This window comes from Chlamydotis macqueenii, chromosome 2 (assembly GCF_036417535.1).
Source record: "Chlamydotis macqueenii isolate bChlMac1 chromosome 2, bChlMac1.mat, whole genome shotgun sequence".
Lineage (NCBI taxonomy): Eukaryota > Metazoa > Chordata > Aves > Otidiformes > Otididae > Chlamydotis > Chlamydotis macqueenii.
In genome coordinates, this window is record NC_141557.1 from 615578 (window position 1) to 637488 (window position 21911).

A 21911-nucleotide genomic window follows, 5' to 3' on the forward strand; every position below is an offset into this window, starting at 1 on the left:
GCTCGTTATATAAACCGAAAATATACACAGTACCCGAATATAGACACCCACATATACACCCAAAGTTAAAATCCCCAGCGCCGCCGGGAGCTGGGAGGGATTTGGGGGCTGGGGTGAAGGCCCAGCTCCCCCCCCGGGCTCGGCACGAGGCGAGGGGCAGGCTCCCAGCCCCCCGAAACGCGGGGACGGGGCGGGATCCCCGGCCCTTCGCTGCTGCCGGCGGGATATGGCTTGGCCGAAGGGCGGGACGGCGGGGGGACGCGGGCGGGGAGGGGAGCGCCGGCGGGATATCGCCTTTGAAAAATACATCGACATTTAATTTTTTTTACAATTAACGCCTCGGCCTCCGTCCCACTCTGAAACCCTGCGGCTGTTGCTTAGTGTCGTCCGCGTGGGGCCCTCTCCCCCGCCGCTCGCTCCGACGACTCGACGGCGTAACCGCCCCGGTTCCCCTCGGCCCAGTTTCTCCATCGCGCGGCTCTTGCGGAGGAGTTTTCCCCACCGCGCTGAAGAAAGCGCGGCTGCGCTTTGAGGAAGAAGCGCAGAGCCTGGATGCGGTCGGGGAAGCGACGCCGGCGGGGTTTTTTCGGGTAGCGGGGTCGTTTCGCCGCTGATGTGTTTTCAGAGCCATCCGAGCGGCCGTTTCTCTGTCGTAACGCCGCCCGTCCCCCCTTCCCCGGGGCCACAACGGCGCTTCCCGACGAGGCAGCCCGAAAAGACCGCAGGGTGTTTGGAAAACCAACGGCCAGAGGAAGGATCCGCTTCCCCGCAGCTCCCGGCGAACGTATTTCGACACGCGCGATCTTTCGAGAGCCTGGGCCCAAGAGGCCGAGGGCGGGGGTTGTTTGGTCAAAGTTTTTGCGGTTTGGTTTTTTTTTTTTTCCCCGTGAATGACACTTGAGCACCTGGAAACGCACCTCTGCGGCCACCCCACCTCTCCGCACCTCTCCCCGGCTCGGCGCTGAAAAGCCAGCCCCCTCCCCGTCCCCAAACCCCGCGCCCACCTCAGATGGTGAGGAGGGGGACGCAGCCCACGCCCACCCCTCCCTCGTGGCACACCATGGGGGCCATGAACGTCCAGCGGTTCGTCTCCGGGTCGTACATCTCCACCGAGCTGAGGTTGGATTGTCCGTCGTAACCCCCCACGGCGTAGAGCCGGCCGCAGTTGGCGACCAGAGAGACGCGGCTCCTGCGGGTGTTCATGGGGACGATGAGGTACCACTGATCCGCCACCGAGCTGTAGACTTCGGCCGCGCTGAGGAAACCCGAGCCGTCGTATCCTCCGCAGACGAACATCTTGCTGCCCAGCGAGGCGGCTCCGTGGCGGCAGCGTTTGTTGAGCATGCTGGCCACCGCGTGCCAGGTGGCCGTGTGCTGGTTGTAGTATTCCACCTGCGAGCGACAGAGAGCGCGCGGCGTCAGGGAACGCTCGCCCGGGACCTTGCCGCAAGGTCCTCAAGGGAACCTGGGTGGTGTTTCTTGACCTCACGCGTTCATATTTGGTATAATTATTAAGCTTTTTTGAACATCCTGCATCCCACCAGCCTTTGCGTCTCATCCCGCTCGCTCTGCCCTCCGCCCAGTAACTCACTGGAGGAGGCGAGTGGGAGAAACCACGCTCCCCCCTCCATTGACCACAGAACGCACAGCGAACGCGGCTCCGGAGGCGCTTCCCTCCACCTCCCTCCCTCTCCACCAGCCTCCGCGCCGCGTTTCAAACAGGTCTCCGAGCCTCAGCACCAACGGGATCGAGCGCCCTGCCATCACAGCCTCGAAGCCCAGGGGACCGCGTCTCGACGTCAAGGGTTTGCGTTTCCCTCGCGCGCGGCGCGAGGTCGTGCTGCCACCCCACGGCAGAGCCAGCCACAGCTCTGTCGCAGCACGAGGCGCGGGCCCGAGCTGTCCTCACCCATCCCCTACGTCTGCCCCGACGCTAAGCGGGGCGCTCCCCGCCCTCCCCCGGCCAGATTTCAGCTGCAATATCCAGTTTCTCACGCGGGACAACCATCACTCCCAACGCCGTTCAAGCCTACGTCCCGTGGCGAGGGGTAGGGAACTTCCCGCTTCCACTTTCAGAAGAGGCCGATGCCTCCTCCCTGTTTATTTGTAGAAATACCTGGCACCTCAAGGGGAAAAAAAAAAAACCCAAAAAATCCACTCAAGCATGATTTTGTACCCCCTGCGTGGCTGGAGCCCTGGCAGAGGGGGTCTATCCCTGCTCCAAACTCGTCACGCGCGCAGGAACGCGCGCAGACAGGCGGATTTGGAGTTTCTGGTTCCCACCCCTGACCTGCTGAAAGAGCCGTCGCCGCTCCCACAAACCCTTTACGAGAAATTCCCGAGAGCGGTGCCTTCGTAACGGACCCAGGTCAGGCACAGCTCCCTGCCTTCTCGCTCCCGAGCGGATGAAGGAGGCTTTTCTGCTCCGCATCGGGTTTTTCTTCAGGAAATTGAAAAGCAGAGCGAGCGGAAGGGGGCGAGCCAGGCTCCTACCACCAACTCCCCCCGCCGCGAAGCTTGGTTCAAAGAAAATGAACCAAGCAGAGGCGCGAGCCTGCCGTCTGGGACGCTTCAGAGCTCCGCGGGACAAGGAGGCAGCGATAAAATGTCAGATGAGAAGGAATTGGGGACCGGCTCGATCCTTTTGGTGCCGGGGAACCAGAGCAGCGCTTCCAGTCCGGTTCCCAACCAGCACCTGCCTATCTCGTTCCTTCCAGAGCGAGGAGGGCCCTGGAAAGGACAGAATTTGGTGGTGCAAACGCTTTGGGAGATGAATTTCTGGCCAGGGCTCGCAGGAACCGGCGGACTTACGCTGTTGAAGATCTGCAGGCCGTCGTGCCCTCCCGAGACGTAGATGCGACCCTCGAAGACGGTGACTCCGGCGGCGCTGCGGTTGGAGCTCATGGGGGTCACCGCTGTCCACCTTGGCGGGAGAGAGGAGAGGTTAGCGAGGGCCCCCGTGGATTACGGCAACGCGATCGGGGTTCTCTAGGACTGGGCGAAAAGAGAGTCACTGGAACCACTGATTTTATTTAAACCATGGTTTTTGTTTGCTTGTATCCAGGCAAACTCTCACGAGGAGGGATGCTGCCTCACTGCCAAGATAGCGAGGCTTTTTTCCGCATGGTTCGCTGCGTTCCCTTCGCAGCCCGGCCGCCCAGCGGTGCCACGGCGTCACCCTGGCAGCAAACGGATAAATTTTAGGGCACGAAGAGCTCTTACTTGTTCGTTTCCGGAGAATAAGACTCCACGGAGTTGAGGGATGAGTTTCCATCGTAGCCGCCGCACACGTAGATCTGACCGTCCAGCACCACCGTTCCCATCGCGCTGCAACAAAAAAAAATCAACCAGCAGGATGCCGTGAGACTGCCGCAGGTGCTGCCGCGCCGTCCGTAACGCAGCAAATCTGCCCGGCCCGCCGCCTGCCGTCACCTCCTTCACCCCACCGAGCCTCCTCCTGTCCCCCTCGCCGCGCCGCCGGGCCGCCCAGCCCCACCCGAGCACGAAATGCGCTCGCGGCACGAGCGCAGCCCGTTTTCCTCAAAGGACCTAAACCAAAACACAGGGAGACGTTTTGACCCAGATCGCGAGTCGAAATGCCAGCAATTCCGGCTCCGCACAAGAGCATCCGCCGCCTGCTCTGCTCGGCTTGGCGGCAGAACGATCCAATCGTGGAAGAAATTGTGGGGAAAGCTTCCGGGAACCTCAGCGCTGTGGAAAAAATGAGTTTTTCCACTACAAATTGGAGCCTTGTGGCCAGGATTTTATGTACTCGGCCGCTGGCAGTGTGCTCTTCCCAAGGAGTCAATGGCTTGAACCACAAAAAAAAAAAAACAAAACAACCCCAAAACCCAAACCAGACAAACCATCATGGTAAAAAAGTGCTGCAAACTTGCAGAAAAAGCAAACGATTTAATGACTCTTTGTGACCGGACAGGGGCGCAAAGGAAACCGCAGCAGAAACCCCGGCTGAAAGACAGAAGCAGCCACCGTGCCGCGGCGGGGAGGACAGGACGGCCGCGCAACGTCGCAGGTGGCTTTTCACAAGAACACAGGGCGAGCTCCCAAACCCAGCCAAAGAGAGGTCGGGAACCACGGGGCTCCGTTCCTGGAGCACAAACACCTTCTGCTTGGCGGTGATCTCCTCCCTGAGCCTCAAAAACGGCTCCTCCTTCCCAGCGGGGATTCTCTCACGCTTTCTGGCGGGGAGAGGAGACACCAGCGCTGGGCAGAGATGGTAAATGGGTTTATTTGGTCCCGAGGAATTTTATTTTTCCCAAAGCAACGGGGGTTTCCTGTGCCGCGCCCAGCAGCGTTCAAACCAGTTTGACACCAGTTCAAACCCTGACAGACGCCACCCAGCAGAGCTGTCCCGCTCTCTCGGTTCCATTTCACTCGGTGTCACCAAAACGGAGAGGTCTCTGCGGCTCAGAGCCCGCGCCGCCCAGCTGCTTTTGACCCGCCGCGCTGCGCAAGGCTTTCCCTGTAAGCCAGGGCCGTGTTGCACAGCTCCGACTCCGCTGAGCCGCTGCCACTTTTCCCCTCTGACCAGCGCCCAGGATCGGCACGCTTTTCCTGCCCCAAAGGCGGCCGGGGAAATCCCACCTGCTTCCATGCCGCTCCACTCTTCTCTCTTTTGCTCCTTCCCCACGCGTTAAATTAAATTAAATTAAACCCCAACACCTCCAGCCTTCCTACAACCTCATTTTTTTTTTTCCCCCCCTCCCCCCTGCTCCAAAAGTTCTCTTTTCGGTACGAGCCGCGCGTACCTTCGCTTGCTGTTCATACTTTCCACTTTGGACCAGGAATCCATCTCCGGGTTGTAAACCTCCACAGTGCTGAGCCTCAGCTGACCGTCGTAGCCGCCGATGGCGTAGAGCAACCCGTTCACCACCGCCACCCCGACTCGGCTGCGGGCCGTCGTCATGGGCTGGCACTTCTCCCACCGGTTGGCAATGGGATCAAAGACTTCCACCACGTTCAGCGAGTCACCTGCGTAAAAATTTGCTACTCAAATTAAAAAGAGGGCAGACCCGATCACACGCCGTCCCAGCAAGCGGCAGCACGTGGGCGCGGAGCGGTCGCCGCTCTGACCCCAAAGACGGGGCTGACGCGGGGACTTCGCCTGCTCTTTGCACGGCCTCGTCTAACCTCAAAGGGGCAGCAGAGCCCGGCAACGTCACGTTGGCCGGCGTCACCGTTCCCTGGGAACGCAGCTCCGGGATAAACCAGCGTTGTGGGGCCCACCCTGCAGCCCACCTCGCGTCCCAGGTCAACCAGGCTGGTGGAGGCTCCAGCAGACGGTTTCACAAACACTTTCTGTCCCGTTTTTACGCTACGGTTGGGCTCATACCAGCACATCGTGTCCACACGTGTGATCCCACAACCCCACCTAGATACCTCCAAGTTCTGCTTGTTGCTACAGGCAAGGACACCATCCTCAAAACGCCGATTCTTTAAGATACGGAAGAACACCATCCCAAATAAACCCAACCTAGACGGAATTTCTAGCTGGGAGATGTTAAACTACGAGCACAGCCACCGCGAGCAGTCCAGTGGAAGGGTCAAAGTGCTCCACAGAGGAAGAGAAACTCCTCAACGCCTCACAGGAGCTCACGATCCTGCCATCCTACCCACCAAACTACGCCGTTCTCCTCACTGCGGGGAGCGGATTTGCAAGGTACCTGCTGAGTTCAGGCCTCCGACGGCATAGATCAATCCTGCGATCGACGTGCAGCACCGAGGACGCGTCTTGAACGCCGGGAGGTGCGGCCGGCGCTCCGGCATGAGGTGATAATCTTTCGCCTCGTCAACCAGATCCCTGAAATCAAAGGCAAATAATTTCAGAGCTTAGCTGATACGATGAAACCTGGCTGTCTTAAGTCAGACGCAGATTTAAGCGGCTGGCTTTCCCCTTCCCATGGCCAACACTTCTAGAAGACAACGTGGCCCTGCTGCCAGGTTAAAATTGAGGAGGGCGCTTTCATTTTTTGCTGCGTGAGGCGCTCTGTCCACAGAAAGAGCGAATTTCCGTCTCCAAGACTGCTAAACCACTCCAAGACTGCTAAATCCCTGCCACCTCCACCCCGCCGGAGCTGCCACCCAGCGGCTGATCCTCCAGCGCCGCGTCCCGGCCTCACCTGCATTTGTGGCAGCAACGGACCAGGTCGTCTTGTTGCACGCGGTCAGTGAGAAACTGCGGTCGGCAAAGGGGCAGGCGGATTTTGGAGAGGAGCTCGGGGAGGAAGGACTCTCTCTGCTCTCGGTCATACCGAATCCAGGCTAACGCAGCTTCAAACACCTGCCAGAAAAAGAAGTGTGGGAAGTTGGAGTTTTGGCTTATTTTGTTGGGTTTTTTTTGGTTTTTTTTTGCAAATTTCTACTCCTGCCAGTTGTCTGATGGAAAACAAACCACAAATTGACAATGATCGATGTCCAAGTGCAGACCAGTGACGAGTGGCGTTCCTCAGGGTCCGTGTTGGGCCCGGCCCCGTTCAGCATCTTTGTCAGACGGAGCGCACCCTCAGCGAGTTCACCGACGACACCGAGCTGTGTGGTGCGGTCGACGCGCTGGAGGGGAGGGATGGCATCCAGCGGGACCTGGCCAGGCTGGAGAGGGGGGCCCGTGCCACCCTCACAGAGTTCAACCAGGCCAAGGGCAAGGTCCTGCACGTGGGTGGGGGCAATCCCAGCACAAATCTAGGCTGGGGGGAATGGATGGGGAGCAGCCCTGAGGAGAAGGCTGGGAGAGCTGGGGCTGTTCAGCCTGGAGCAGAGGAGGCTCTGGGGAGAGCTGAGAGCAGCTCCCAGTGCCCAAAGGGGGCTGCAGGGAAGGTGGGGAGAGACTCTTCAGCAGGGTCTGAATGCAAAACCCGGTTCATGTAGCGTCAAAAAAACCAGCAAATCAGGGAAGAAAAAGAGAACGGTGCTGCTCTGTGACAAGCAGAAGATGGTTTTGATGAGAGGGATCCATCTGTTAATTTTGGAGAACGACGCAGTGGATGTTTAGAGCCGAGCTGGCCTCTCCAGGCTCCGTTCGCAGACGCCGCAGAGGCAGATCGCTTCAAAGCGCGTCCAGACGGCGACATCCAAGCCCCACCGCTGTCACCCAAGGCAGAGCTCCCCCCGAGCCCAGCGTCCCCAGCAGCCGTGCTGACCGGGGGTCGCGCTCCAGGGCCAACACCGCAGCCTCCTCGCCGTTCAGCGCGGGGAGATCCCAGACGCACAGCGGTCTCCCAGGAGGACTGGTCACTGTGGTCGTGGCCACCGCCTCACAGGACAGCGGCCCTCTGAACCGGATCACGCACCCACTTTGGGTGGGCTTTCACTGCAAGCTGTGGTGATGGAGAAAACTCCAGCAGTACCGCTGAGCGGAACAAAATTATCAAGTCCTTCTTTTACGGTGGAGATCCGGAGGTTCTCATATCACCTGAGGCTTTCAGTGCAAAAGTGCTTCTTCGACACCACGGTGAGCTTAAAAAAAAATTCACTTGTGCTCTACGAGGCGCTTTCTGACCTAAAATACTGTCATTGCCAAGGAGGGGCTGGCAGCTGTCAGGGCACGAGGAAATGTCACCAGGGACAGACTCTTTGGACCCCTACCTGCTCCACAAAGGATCCACTTGGGGCGGGGGGGGGGAACCAAACCAAAAAACGCATGAAAAATTTGTGATATGACCTAGCAATGTGGCTGGAATGCGAAGCAGGTTGCCCTCCCTTCCCATTTCAGGCAGCCTGAGGAACGAGGCGCGCTCTTACCCTACATGGAGACAGCTGTAGGTCTGCTTTTCGTTTGTCACCGCCTTAGCAACCTCCTCGGAACGAGCAGGACAGATTCCCTGGCTCCACGACAGCTTCCGTTTCTCCTACGGACTGTCAGCCCAGCAGCGATAGATTCTCAAGGCTGTTGAAACATCCTGAGGCTGCTCAGCCCTGCTTTCTGTATTTTTTTTTTTTTTGCTAGGAACCACAGTTTAAAGGAGCCTCTTGATGGCAAAACCCGTGGAACATCCATTACAAAACGCTGCAGCTCTGGCAGGAAATTCCTCACGCCTCAAAAGCGCTCCAATGGACTTGAACACGAGCTGTGAGGAAGGGCTCCCTGCTCCTGCTCCTCAGCCTCTCTTCCCCAGCACCAGCAACTGTAAGGGGCACAGCTGAAGGTCCTCAGGACCCACCAGGCTCCACCTCTGTCACCGATGAACCAAAACACTTCAAATTAATGTTTTGCAGAATCTACGGTTTGAGAAACCCTACCAGGCATTTCTCAAGGTAATGTCAAGGAGCGGGGCTCAGGGAGTCGTCACAGCTCTGTCTACCAACTCTTAGCGTCCCCGCTGTGCCAGGGCTTCTCAGCTTCCTTCAGACCACTCCCAAGCAACCAAAAACCCTCCAAAGGAGAAAAAAAAACCACCTCTGCTGAGACCTGCACCAGGTACACACCTCCTCTTCAGACTTCACGTTGAGCTCGTCCCTAGAAACGAGCTCCAGGACGTCTTCGAAAGGCAGCGCCAGGAACTCTTCGGACATGGACACCTCCACGAAGTGCTGATGAATGAAGCTGTTGGCAGCGTCGTAGAGCACCGCGCACATCATCGTCTCCGCAAACTGCCGCACTCCCAGGCAGTTCTTCGGGTGAAGCCTGGGAAAAGGGGGGAAAGAGGAGAGCAAAAGTTACGTCGGTTTAATAGAAGCGCAGAAAAAAAATTACAAACAGATTCAGCGAAGCCACGCAAGCCTCAGAGGACACGCGACACAGTGACAGCCACAGCTGTGTCCTCACCAACAACGGCAAGTTCCAGCTCGCTGATGAACGCATCTAGGGAGATCTGAAGGGGAATCCACAGCAGAGCCAGAGGACGGAAACCGCGACTCTAAAATCTCCCCTCAGCCCTGCCGAGGAGCCGCTGGACAGACTCCGGCTCCGCGCCGAGGGGCAGCGTGAGGCTCCGCGCAGCGATCCTTGCCTCCACATCTCGGGGTGCCTGGGCTGTGCATCCAGCACCTTCTTTTTTTTTTTTATTTTTTTTTTTTAAACTCCAGTATTGGACAAAGCCGGATTCAAGCCCGTTATGCAAATACCAACCACCAGCCTCCATTTTTCATCCGACGTCTTCTCGACGTACTACAGACCAGCACCTGCTGCAGCTGCGTAAAGCCGTCTCCTGAGATTAAGGAGGCTTTGTCACCAAAGACGCTCTTGCAACTGGAGGTCAGGTGGGGAGAGTACCGCTGCAGCACGCTCCGGCTCTTCGGGATGGCCAGAGTCCACCAATTTTCATGTTATTAATCCAAGTGGGCTCAAATCCAGGATTTAACCTAGGACACCCAGTCGCTGCTTGTCGATTTGGGAGAAGCGTGGCGGCTAAATCCGAGGAATAACATCACCTCGCTTAACCTAGATACAGATACAACCACCTGAAGCCAGCGGGGAGTCAAAAATCAGCGCGACCCATCGCTTTCCAGCTTGGTGTCATAGCTACTGCCTTAAATAAAATGTTTTTGCCAGAAAAGTGAATGCTCTGTAACCTTACATAACTTAATTTTAAACAAACTGCAGAAAGTCAGGATGCAGAGGGGACTGAGAATTGAGACATCCTAAACACAGAGGAAAAACCATTTTTTTCTCCCCAGTCCATGGCTTTAGGATGCTTCTGTTTAGAAGTAAAGAAAAATAACGGGCTGCGATGTTCCATTTATTTGGTAGGCGTGTTTAATATCACGCCACGGAATACGCTGAACGGCTGCGGAGAAACCAGGCTGGGGAAACGAAACGCGTCAGGTTCCCCGGCACAACCCGACGGCGCGTGCGGTACGCTTCCGAAGAACAGCCCGGCTTTTCCGTTCCCGGATCACGCTGCCGGAACAACCTCGCAGCCAAACAGCGGCGAGGGAATTGAAAACCTGGGATCAGTTGAAGGCTCTGCCGCAGCTTCCCGTCCAGCCCCTTTGTTCCTCCCCTCTTACACACGCTACAGCAGGAAGGGTAATTCCGGCGGGGACGGGTTCGTTAGCGGTAGGGGCAGCACCGCTGTGACGGGTAACAGGCTAGCTAGCTCTTAAAAAAGAGAAATATTGACTCAGTTTTGCTCCAGATATTAATTCCCACGGCTGGCCAAGGCCTTATATCGCGTCCCACGCTGGAGCATCTCATACCCAGATAAATTATTTTACAGGCAACGAAGACGGTGACTTTTGGGAGACACGGACCACCCAAGCCAGGCACAGATGACTACAACCTTGCTGCTGTGGGGTAAGCCCAGCCGAAAGACGAGCCCTTACCTCTCTCTGAGGAAGGTGCAGCAAGCGTCTTTGATGTTCTGCAGCTGAAGGAAACTGGCGCCCATCAGCAGGGACTGGACGTTCTGCTGATCTATGGCCAGGTGGCCGTTGTAGGCAAAGTTGATCAGAGCCTCAAGTGCGCTAAAAAAGGGGAAGAAAGCACAGAAAACCCACTGAACTACCAACAAAAAAATATTTCCTAGCGTTGTTCGCACAGAGGGTAGGCTTTCAAGCCTTGCACGCGCGAGGCCGAGGCCCGCGGAGCGCTCGCGGTCCCTCTGGATCATCCTGGCTGGCGCGCCCTGGGACGTTACCTGGGATCCATCCCCTGCATGACGATCTCATCCTGCTTGCACTCCATCATGTCGTTGGTGAACATGGCGTGGAAGTACGGGATGGAAGCCGCCAGCACGATCCGGTGAGCGCTGAATTTATGGTCCCCGACCTAAAAGGAGAGAAAAGGGAGGGAGGCAAGATCAGCACCACGCGCTGCCTACCTCAGCAGTGACCGAGGGCTGAACGTTGGACAAGTTTCCTCTTCCTCAGCTCTTCCTCCGAAGCGGTGACCGGCTTACAGGTTAAATCCCACGCGCCTTTCTCCTCGGCCAGCCATCACGTACCTTCAGCTTACGCTGGGAGCCAGTCACCTTCACTGGTGAGGCTCAAGGGCTCATCTTTAAATCTCCGCAGGTTCACTTTCACCAGCTCTGCTGGACCTGCTCACGTTTCTCTCCTCTGAAGAGCCTTCCTCAGCCGGAGAGCGAGGCTTGGAAGGGGCTTCTCGCACCTCTGACTCCAGCTCTCACTCCTCCAGACGCTGAACGATATTTTATCCTCTGAATTACACAAATCTTTGCTCTGATCACTTCTCTCTGTTGGTTCGGAGCCTTTTTCCCCCCTCTAATTTCCAGGCTACCCTGACTCACACCAGTCCACGCCCCTCGTGCAGAACTGCCCTCTCCCCCAACTCAAGCAAGCTTTTCCCATTTCAGCTTTGTTTTGCCGGGACAAACAAGCTGGTGCAGCAGGTTCTCCGCTCTCCAGCTCATCTGAGAAGCCCTTTTCTTCTTCTCTGCACTCCTCTACAAAAAGCGTCATCACCCTTTCATGCCCAGGCAGCTTATTCACAGAAATGTTGCTTGCATTCGGGGTTTTCACGCTTCCCGACAGCGCCTTGCCTCTCCCTCCAGGCCCAGAGCCCTCACACCCAGTAACTACAGCTTGCTGGGAATTTAGAAAGCAAAATTCCTGACACATTAGGGAAAAAAAAAAAAAAAAAAAAAAAGCGCGACGCTGTGCGCCTCGGGCGCAGGGGCAAGTCTGCTCTGCCCGAGCATCAAAATTTAAAATAGCGCTGCAAATATCCAGTCAAACGGCTCCCGAGACTTGCTGCAGCCTGGCGAGGGCAGGGCCGCTTTCGGAGAGCCCTGTCTCTGTCCTGGCCAGGCGGAACCCCTCCTCACGCTGTCCACTGCACCTGGATTATCCTGCACAAACCCCGCTGTCCTGGGTTTTGCGGAGTTCCCGCAGCCAAGAGCGGAAGCAGCAAGCGAAGCGGTACCTGCTATCGCATCTGGTGGAAAAAAATCCCTCAAGATTCATCTCTTCTACTAACCCGAACCCACCTGTAAAACATCTCAAAAGCTTTTGACACCGTCCCACATGACATCCTGCTCTCTAAACTGGAGAGACACGGGTCTGATGGACGGATCACTTGGGTGAGACCCCCCTGCAGCGCTGCGTCCGGCTCTGGAGCCCCCAACGCCAGAAGGCCGTGGAGCTGCTGGAGAGGGTCCAGAGGAGGCCACGCAGATGCTGAGAGGGCTGGACGCCCCATCCCTGGAAACATCCCAGGCCAGGTTGGCCGGGGCTCTGAGCAACCTGATCCGGTTGGAGATGTCCCTGCTCCGTGCGGGGGGTTGGGCTGGGTGGGCTTTAGCAGGCCCTTCGCACCCAAACCATTCCGTGATTCTATGATTCAAAGGCTCCAAGACTTGAGAGCTCTGTCACAAACACCACCAAATACTCCGCTGCTCTGCTCCCTTCCCCGCTAACTCAATCGCTGATTTCTCTCGTGCTTCACCTCCACCTCCTGCCCTCCTGTGCCGGCACCGAGCTCCCGAAACGGCCGAGCGGGAGCCAGACCACGGTGGGGAAAGGCAGGAGCAAGAGGGCGTACAGCTCCACCAGTGCTACAGCAGCAGGTGCCGCACCACGGTACGGGCACAGCCTCAACGTACGAAAACCAGCAGCAGCCTCCCCGCGTGCACGCAGCGGGATGGGGAATCGCCGGCAAAGAAGACTCCGCAGAGCGGCGTTCCCCACCCCGACGTTACGCAGCCTCTCGTCAGCGAGCGCAAACTCCGGCCCGGCCCCTCCAACACGAGAGGTTTTAAAATACGTTGCTTCTGTTCATCTCTCCGTGTGGGCGAGCGTCCCAGGCGCTGCTCGTCAGAGGAGCGCAGAGGTGCAGGATGATGGAAGGTAAACAAGGAGATTTGGGCGCTGAAGCTCTTTGTTTGGGACTTCTCGCTGGGGAAAGGTTTACGTACGACCGGCCGCAACCCGCTTGACCGCGATGACTAACCGGCTGTCACCGCCTTCCAGCCCCGAGGCTCAGAAACGCTGGACCTGCTCGGCAAGCTCCGGCGCTTCCCGGCCCGTTCCTACCCCGTGGACGAAGCCGCTCCACCAACCGTGCCCGCAGCGGCTGCTCCCGGCCCAGCCCGCTGACGGGAGGAATAAACACCGGCAAAACTAATTAAACGGCTTTCATTAACGCCGTACCTCTCGTGCATCGCACGCAACGCCCGCCAGCCCGGGACGTCTCGCACGGACCCGGCAGAAGCGGCAGGAGGACTCCGGCAGCTCGGCGGCAGGACCTGGCCTGTCCTTGTCACTTCCCCAGCTCCTCGCTGGCACGCGGAGAGCAAGGTCTGAGCGTCACCAGCGTCGTTTCGGAGCTGGGGGACAGAGAGAGGGCTGTTCCTTCGTCAAGGGTATTTTCTTTCACGCCAGATGCAATTCTTTTTAAAATATCTTTTTTTCCTGAAAATATTTTCAACTCAAGGGCAGAGGAATGCAGCGCTGGGAGTCACCAAGCAGGAGCACCCGGCTTCTGCAGGGAAACTCCCTCCCCAGCGCCTCAAACGTCCTAAAACACAAAAAGCTCAGTTTTTGCTTTCCCTATTTCTCTGGCTTGAAACAAAGCGAAAGAACGAAGCCGGGTAGCTCTAAAAATCTGAAAGACATCACGGTTTCGCATTTCTCCGCGCGCCGCGGCGTCGTCGGTGATGAAGGAGGGTGGCACGCGGCCAGCCACCGGTAACGTCACCGCCGAACCAGACAAACGCTCTCTGCCCTTTTTTCTTCCCAGTTCAACACCGCAGCTCCAGACCTCTGCCTCCTGCTCACAGCACAAGCCTCTTATTTTTTTTTTTTTTTTGACCTTGACTCTGTGATGGATGCACATTCAACTGCATCTGCACCTCCACTGCCTGCGTTTCTCCCTAGGAAAGGTAGAAAGGGATCAAAAGCCAAGGAATTCTTTACGCTCCAAGTCCAAATCCGACAGATTTCAGCGCCGTCCAGGAGTTTTGCGCAGATTTGAAGCTTTCCAGTTTCAGGGATGCCGCCAAACAATCTCATTGTAAATAATAGACCTGGTTATTGCAAAAGCAGTCATTTACAGTCATCCGGCGAGATTCCTGCCGCGTTAACGAGAGCGTTATCATCACAGGGATGAAATAGCCGGTGTCCGGGCAGCACCGCCCTTCCGGCTCCGAGGGCTCAGCAGCTCCACGGGACAGGATCGTCACCCGGTGTGGGTACTCACCCTTCGCTGAGGAAATGCTTTCACCTTGCGGTGAAAATTCACCAGTTTAGCTGCACTGGGGATTGACCCTGCGCAGGCAAGGCAGGGTTTGAACAACCAGCGTTCCTTTTGGCTTTCCGAACCTCAGCTCCGCACGCAGGGCTCAATCTCCTGCCCTGCCTCGGTCCCCATCCACGCGTGGGGTGGAGCTGAAGCCACGGAGCTCCCATCTTGCCTTCCACGGGTGACAGCGCTCGCTTGACCTCGCCGTTCGGGGAAACAAACCAGAAATAAGCCGTATGAAAAAGGGAATTATTTTCTGCTGTCGTAGCAGGGGAAGGGGAAGGACTGGCACTGGCCCCTGTCAGCAGCCAGACCCACGGAGCTGCATCAGCGAAGAGCAGATCCACGCTGCCGTTGCCACCAGCTGAGCGAAAACTGGTGCTGGACAAGAAAAAAACCCCCGTGATTCCTTTTCTTTTAAGCTTGCTCCTGTAATGATAGAGGGCCCTCAGAGAGATTTATAAACTGGGTTCTCTGGTCTAGAAGCTGTCATTATGTTCACACCATCAGCACTGAACGGCACGTCCCAAAGGAACAACCGAATTTCTTGCTGCAGGCAAAAGACAACACCTGTTTTTGTGTAGAAGACGAAGAATCCTTCCGAGGACGAGCACACCGCGCATGTCCCTGCGTCTTCCGATTCAAACGTGCTCCCTGTCTGCAGAGCCAGATGATCTCCCTTCCTTACGACCAAATAAATACGCTTTCCTACGCCTGCCGGAGTCACACGAGCCTAACAAGACAGTGAAAAAGAGTTCATGTTCTTCTTGGTGTCCCTCCACGCCACCACTGACAGGTTTCCCTTTGCTCAAAACCCGTCACAGCCCTGCCCACCAACTCCAGAAGTATCAGCAGAATGTTAAAAAAGAAAAAAAAAATAGAAAAAGCTTTGCCTGGTTGAGTAAAATCCAATTTTTCTCCTCATTAAGTGTGGCCAGCAGGGTTTGATCTGCTCAGATCCTGTTTTGATTTCACAGAGCTGCTCAAATTTTGGAACTGGCTGCCCTTTCCATCCGTATCCAAGAATTGTCTCAAAGGAAGGACCTTCCTTTTCATTTTATATTCATACACTGCTGCATACACCCCAGGATGGAGGCACCCAAGGGGCAGGATGCCGCCGACCCAGAGAGCCGGCGTCTCCCACGGCAGCAGGATTTTATCGCCTACCTGGCGGCACGGGGCAAACCGCGGAGAAATCTCTCTAAGCTGGGACGTCACTCAGCGTTCGGCCTCCCTCGCTCCGTGCCATCACGGGACGTGCACCTAAACCAGAGTCTGGGCTGGGGATTTTACCTTTCAGCAGAAGGTGGAAGCTCTAGTTTGCAAGAGCAGAGCGTTTTGTGGCAATACCCGCGACGTTAGAGAAAGCGGGCGCTGCTGGCGAGCGAAACACAAATCTGGGCATTTATCTGTCGCTTTTTGAGCGTGGAGTTCAGGACCGTCTCCAGGCAGAAACGAAATCACCACAAACTTAATCGTATCCACATCACTAAGCTGGAATTAGCTGTTAATTCTCTGTTTAGACAAGCAGCAAAAACACACGCCAGGAACTCCACGTCGGCGAGCTCACTGGGAAGAGGCTCGAGGAGAAACCCTTCAGGCAGGGGCCTTTCTTTCAAGGCAAAAATACCGCTTACCAGGAACAAGAACAGGACCACTGCAAACAAAGCATCCTTTCCGACCACAAATCTCTCAGAATTCCAACCGCAAACCTCACGGAATTCCCTTTCCACACGTTCTCCACCCGGGTGACAACAGGCCCGCTCTCCCTTACACGCCCACGTCCGCAAAACGCTAACAAATTCCAGGGCACGACGGAGTTTTCTCCACAGAAAAATGGTGTAGGTGTAACAAAGGCATCCATTGTCTTCACGACACCATTACTCTGCGTAGCTGAGAAGTCTCTCGAGTTCTCTGCTGCGAAGACCTTCTCAAAAAAACCAACAACAACAAAAAATAATTTTTCCTGACAGTCAGGTCGCAGAGAGGCCGTAGTTGAAATTAAGCTAGAGTCCAAGCCGCCGTAGCAAAGTTTTGCTAGAGAGAAGAAAATGAAATAGCAAAGTTTAAGAGATCTTGTCTCGAAATTCAGAGATTGGGATAAAATACCCTTCCTCCCCGCCCAAACGGTAGCTGGGTGAGATGCGGAAGAGTTTAGATCAAACTTGGTGTGTGCAAAACCAAGAGAGAGAGGCCATTAAGTCAGACGTCCTTCTGGCCTAGATTAATTAGATTCCTGCTGATAGAACGGGAGCTAATTGCTTCGAACCAGAAAGGATGTCCCTTTGGCATGCACAACGCGCGTTCCCAGATAATTCACTTCCAACTCAGCGGAGCCGAACTGTTTTGCTGGATCCCGCTCTCTCCGTTTCCCGTGGAGTCAGGGGAACCATCCCGAGGGGATGTCCTCCAGCCCTGCCCACCTTCACGCTCCTGAAGGACCAGGAAAAAAAAAACCACAGCGGAGGGTAACTCAACGCTGAGGGGCACGGTTCCCTGCCACGCTCCCCCAGCCTCTTCACCTCAACCCCAAATCTCTCCGGGACGCGAACAGCAACGCGGAGAACGCCCAGCCTCCGCTCTTCATCCCACAGCATCGCGCTCCTCGGTGGGCAAGGAGCCCCCTGCCAGCCACCCCGCCAATACCCAGCTCCCCAAAGCCCACCTGAAACCGCAGGACAAGTTTTCCTTCAAGGAAAGCAAATAAAACGGAGCGCAAGCGGGTTCGGAAGGCAGACAGCAAAGCCTTTTTGCCACGCTCACAGAAACACAGCAAAAAGCTCAGCGCGGTTTCTGCTAACGCTTCAGGTTTCACGTCTTCGTAAAAGCACTAAAAATACTCGGTTTTACATAAGGGGAGCAACATTTTCACTAGCTGAGACCTCGGGTGAAAAACCAAGTCCAAAGCAGCTCATTACTGCTGTACGACAAGATTTAAATAAGATCCTGAACCTAAAGGCCTCACGTGCGTAACAGACCATCTGTTTTTTAAAAATCTACCAACTCCTCAAATGAGATCTTCCCTCTCCTACCGAGCTCCTTTTCCTGAAGGATCTCACAAACGCGCTCACGCATCTGCGGGGCAGCCCGGCACGGGGTTTTCAAGGACGCCGCTGAAATTCCGCACGCAGCCCGAGCTGTCTGGAATTCCACTTATCCGCCACGGCGGGACAAAGGGAGGCTCCTCCGCCTCCGCTCGGCGGCAGCGGCGCTCTCGGGTGCATCTGCTGGGGTTCGGAGGGTTTGGAGTCAGCAGCCTGCTTTGGAAAAACTGTGGTTAGAAGGGGAGAAAAGCCAAGAGGGCTATCACCTGTCGGTGCGATTCGGATTGTACACGAAACAAATAACACAGCAGCCTGGAATTATCGTAACGTGCCAGGCTTGCAGGATTTTGTTCAGATTTTCAAATTATTCGTGGAGTTAGCAATGGAAATACGGTGCTGGAGCGCTTCAAAACCAAATGAGGAGCAGCCACAATAAGAGGAGCTCAGATTAACTTCACTCTGAGGATTCAGAAAGGCACAAACCTTTGACAGAGGTGTAGCCAAAATCGCTGGACGTGCCAGCCCCCGGCTCCGACCACAGCGAGCAGGAGCTCTAAAAACCCCAAATTTATCAATGAAGACGAGCACTGCTTCCCCGTTTTACGGAGCGGTGTGGTCCACATGCTTCCAGCCAGCCGCCGACGCGTCCCCAGAGAGCGCTTGTGCCTTGGCCCGAAGCAGAGACGCGAACTCCAGAAAACAAAGCTGCCCCAGCAGCTTTCATCTCGAGAGGATATTTGTCTTCCAAGAAACAATGCTCAGGAAGAACAAAAATGCCGAGCAGCTTCTCTTCTGCAATTAAAAAGCAGAGCAGGATCTCCAGATCGGGGAATAACACCCCTGAATACCTGCGCTGTCAGTGAACTGAAATTCTTCGTGCTTTTGCAGCGGTTATTTGTGAGCTCTAACGTTCTCTGGGCGAAATCCTCCTGGGATGAAAGAGTTTCTGGGAGAAGCGGAGTGGCGCGGGCACAGGAGCACGACCGCGCTGCAAAGGCAGCCGGAGAACAACCCAGAGGTCTCCTGACGCGACAACAGACTGAAAGAAAATGTTTTATATGCGGCTCCTGGGGGAAAACAGGTGGGGATGGACACCAAACCTCGGTGATTTCAGCCAAAACCCAGAGGCAGGGGACGGGGAGGCACACGGAGCACGGTGGATTCCCGGCTGGTTTCGCTGGATGCCCCGATTTCAGAGCCGGCTGTCGCACCTCAAAGCGTATAATCCAAACCTGAAACAAGCCAGTGAGTCTTCAAACCCCTTCATGCGTCCGTATCCGTACCCAAAAGCCTCAACGCCCACCAAACTCAAAAAGTTTGGGGAGAGAAACACAAGTTTCACTGGAACATTTTCCATAATAAATGCCCCGGTGAGGCAAACAGGGTTTGGTTTTTTTTTTAAACCGGACAAGATCGCGCTGAGACACAATCCGGCGATCCTGAGAGAAGAGAGCGGCAGCAGAAATTTGGCTTTTGTAAGCAAAAACTCCGCTTTCACCAAAGGAAAATGAGCTAACCACAGAACAAGGTGTGCCTTCTTGCCTCCCTCCCGTTTATTCACATTTGTTTCCACCAAACCATCCCAAAATTACCCTTTGAGACCGAAAGGACAGGTCCCCTGATGGAACACCTTCGGGAGAAGCTCTGACCTGCACCAGTTTATGAGACAAGGAATGAAAGAGGACTTTTCAAACACGGGCGATCATGAGAAGCAGCGACAGGTTTCCCTAAGCCGAGCCAGAATAATCGCAGCTCTGAAGGAGCCGGCGGAATCAGCACTTCTCGCTTTTAATCACGTCTAAACCCAGGCAGCGGCGTGAAATACGGCTTCTGAGGAAGGCGAACGCGTTCTGCCCCTCCTTATTTACCGAACGAATGCTCGCCCGGGCTTTACGAGGGGAATAATTAAAACAAACAAACGAGAATACCCACGCTTCCGAACAATTTCAGGCCTGTTTGTACAGCAAACACATCTGCGGGCCGGGAGAATCATTTCCAGCCGCTGACCCCGACGCCGATATCGCCAGGGAGGCGGCGAAAAACCCGAGCCGTGCCGCAGCGACGCTGCTCGCTCCCGTTCCGGCTGCGAGCCCGAGCGCGGGTCGCATCAGGAGGAATCCAACTTCTGGCCCAAAGCGGGTGTTTGGCAGCTTTCGATCTTTAGAGCGGCGACAGCCTCTATAAAACCAGTACTAAGCGTGAAAAACCAGCGAAGTCGGGGAGAGCGCGTTTTGCGGCCGCCGCGTTCAAGGTGGCTAACGGATTCAGAGCCACCTCGAAGGCCAGCTAAAAAAAAAAAAAATTAAAAAAATCACTTGCCAAACGTTCTGCAGCTGAACATCGGGGAGAAAGGCTCGGCTGGGACGCAGCCGGCCGCACGAATTCAATCACCACGGGACACGCGGGCGCCGAGGAATGGGCCGCCAAGGGGTGGAAGCGGCAGAGAGGCGGGATATTTTGACACAACCTTTGTAGGGAAGAAAGGCTCTGCACCTTCCCTAGATAGCAACAGTCTCTGCAACAAAACATAATTAAAAAAATCATAATAAAAAATAAAAAGAAAGCGGGGCCCGCACGGCGCCCTCATCCATAAAGCCCAGCAGCATCGGGGCGATTCCGACAGCCGGGCCGGAGAGATCCTTCAGCCCACGGGACTCCAAAACTTTCCCAGGAAACTGAGGAAAGCGAGACCAATAAGACTCAGGAAGCACTTTGCTACGGTAAATGTGCAGGAATGGGAAGTTATTCAGAAGGGTTGTGCAGAATAACGGTCAGGCATCGCTTTGGGGTACGGCCGGGGCGTTACACCGCGTCGCTATTGCCTCCTCCGGACCGCGCAGGCGGCCCGGCGCCAGCAAGGGGACGCACGGCCCTGATTTTGGAAACGTGGGACTCACGGGAGCTGAGAATGTTCCTCTGCAACACAGAGCCACCTGTGTGGCTAACAAAAACGCGCTCTCCATCGCAGCCCTCGCTGGCTCCTTCTTTGCGGGGGGGTAGGTGAAGAGTTCCAAAACACCTTCACCTTTAATTACGTGTCAGAGTTAATTCTGGAATGACTCAAGCAATCCCAGGAGCCGCACGTCGCGCCCGCTCCGTGACCTCCGCCCCACTCCTCAGCGCCAGGACGGCCACCGAAACCTGGCGCAGGGGGGCCTGGGGTGGCCCCCTTTCCTCCCAAACCGAGAGATCGAGCCTCCGTCCCCCGCCCCGTCCCCGGGCTGAGGCGCAGCATCGGGGACGCGGTGGCACCAGCACGTCCCAGCACCCGCCGCGGGCCGGAGGGGCTCAGCACCCCCCTCGCCCCCCAGCGACCCTCACAGAGCCCCTAGCCCAGGGCTGGGGAGGCCCAAGACCCCCTGACACCCCACCAAGGGGGCTGGGGGGGCTCAGCACAGTCCCTCTCTGCTGCCAAAATCTACGGGAAGGGGAGGCCCTCAGCTCCTGCCTTGTCCCCCACCAACGGGGCTGGAGGGGGGGCCCCTCAGCTTCCCCCCTCACCAAAGGGACCCTCAGCTCCCCCCGACCCCCACCAAAAGGGGCTGGGGTGTGGGGGGGGGCCTGCAGCTCCCCATTTATCCCCCACCAAAGGGGCTGGGGGCCCCTCAGCTCCCCCCGACCCCCACCAAAAGGGGCTGGGGTGTGTGGGGGGGCTGCAGCTCCCCATTTATCCCCCACCAAAGGGGCTGGGGGGCCCCTCAGCTCCCCCCTGAGCCCCCACCAAAAGGGGCTGGGGTGTGGGGGGGGGCCTGCAGCTCCCCATTTATCCCCCACCAAAGGGGCTGGGGGGCCCCTCAGCTCCCCCCTGAGCCCCCACCAAAAGGGGCTGGGGTGTGGGGGGGGGCCTGCGGCTCCCCATTTATCCCCCACCAAAGGGGCTGGGGGATCCCTCAGCTCCCCCCGACCCCCACCAAAAGGGGCTGGGGTGTGTGGGGGGGCTGCAGCTCCCCATTTATCCCCCACCAAAGGGGCTGGGGGCCCCTCAGCTCCCCCCTGAGCCCCCACCAAAAGGGGCTGAGGTGTCGGGGGGGGGGGCTGCAGCTCCCCATTTATCCCCCACCAAAGGGGCTGGGGGGCCCCTCAGCTCCCCCCTTCACTCCCCACCAAAAGGGGCTGGGGTGTGTGGGGGGGCCTGCAGCTCCCTATTTATCCCCCACCAAAGGGGCTGGGGGGCCCCTCAGCTCCCCCTTCACTCCCCACCAAAAGGGGCTGGGGTGTGTGGGGGGGCTGCAGCTCCCCATTTACCCCCCACCAAAGGGGCTGGGGGCCCCTCAGCTCCCCCCGACCCCCACCAAAAGGGGCTGGGGTGTGTGGGGGGGCTGCAGCTCCCCATTTATCCCCCACCAAAGGGGCTTGAGAAGGGGGGGGCTCAGCTCCCCCTCACCCCCCACCAAAAGGGCTGGTGGGGGCCCTCACCTCCCCTCTTATCCCCAAGAAAGGGACCCTCAGCTCCCCCCTCACCCCCACCAAAACGACCGGGGGGGGATCCCCCAGCCCCCCCCCTCAGGGGCCGGGCCGGGCCGCACCTTGAGGGTCACGTCGCAGAGCTTGCCCTGCCGCCGGATCTCCCCCATGACGCCGTAGCCGCGGCTGGGCAGGTCGCCCACCGAGAAGTGCACCAGGTCCTCGGGGTCCAGCTCCGGCTCGGCAGCCGCCGCCGCCGCCGCCTCCAGCATCTTGCCGGCCGCTCCCCGCCTCGCTTCGCCTCC

General features: G+C 57.0%; 1 protein-coding gene across 3 annotated transcripts; it reads right to left on the minus strand.

Moving 5' to 3' along the window:
* Positions 1-565: 565 nt before the first annotated feature.
* On the minus strand, positions 566-21900 carry KLHL18 (kelch like family member 18). 3 transcript variants are annotated; one of them, XM_086741654.1, is made up of 10 exons: positions 21729-21900; positions 10596-10726; positions 10282-10422; positions 8443-8641; positions 6141-6301; positions 5685-5821; positions 4770-4992; positions 3223-3327; positions 2812-2923; positions 566-1392 (listed from the first exon to the last, which is right to left on the minus strand). In XM_086741654.1, exons 1-10 carry the CDS (start codon positions 21876-21878, stop codon positions 1006-1008), a joined length of 1746 nt encoding a protein of 581 aa, XP_086597780.1. In that variant the 5' UTR covers positions 21879-21900; the 3' UTR covers positions 566-1005. The 3 variants fall into 3 exon arrangements, with proteins under 3 accessions (XP_086597780.1, XP_086597779.1, XP_086597781.1); XM_086741653.1 differs by having other exon boundaries at positions 4770-5007; XM_086741655.1 differs by lacking the exon at positions 21729-21900 and adding an exon at positions 10902-11311 and having other exon boundaries at positions 4770-5007.
* Positions 21901-21911: the final 11 nt, after the last annotated feature.

What these genes read in the sequence shown, in the direction of transcription:
- KLHL18 (XM_086741653.1), bottom strand. Translation starts at nt 21,878, where the DNA reads ATGCTGGAGGCGGCGGCGGCGGCGGCTGCCGAGCCGGAGCTGGACCCC. An exon ending in TCTGCGACGTGACCCTCAAG is followed by an intron (nt 10,727 to 21,728) that starts GTGCGGCCCGGC and finishes CTCTCCTTTTAG; the next exon opens with GTCGGGGACCATAAATTCAG. An exon ending in ACGTGAAGTCTGAAGAGGAG is followed by an intron (nt 6,302 to 8,442) that starts GTGTGTACCTGG and finishes TTTTTCTGGCAG; the next exon opens with GTGTTTGAAGCTGCGTTAGC.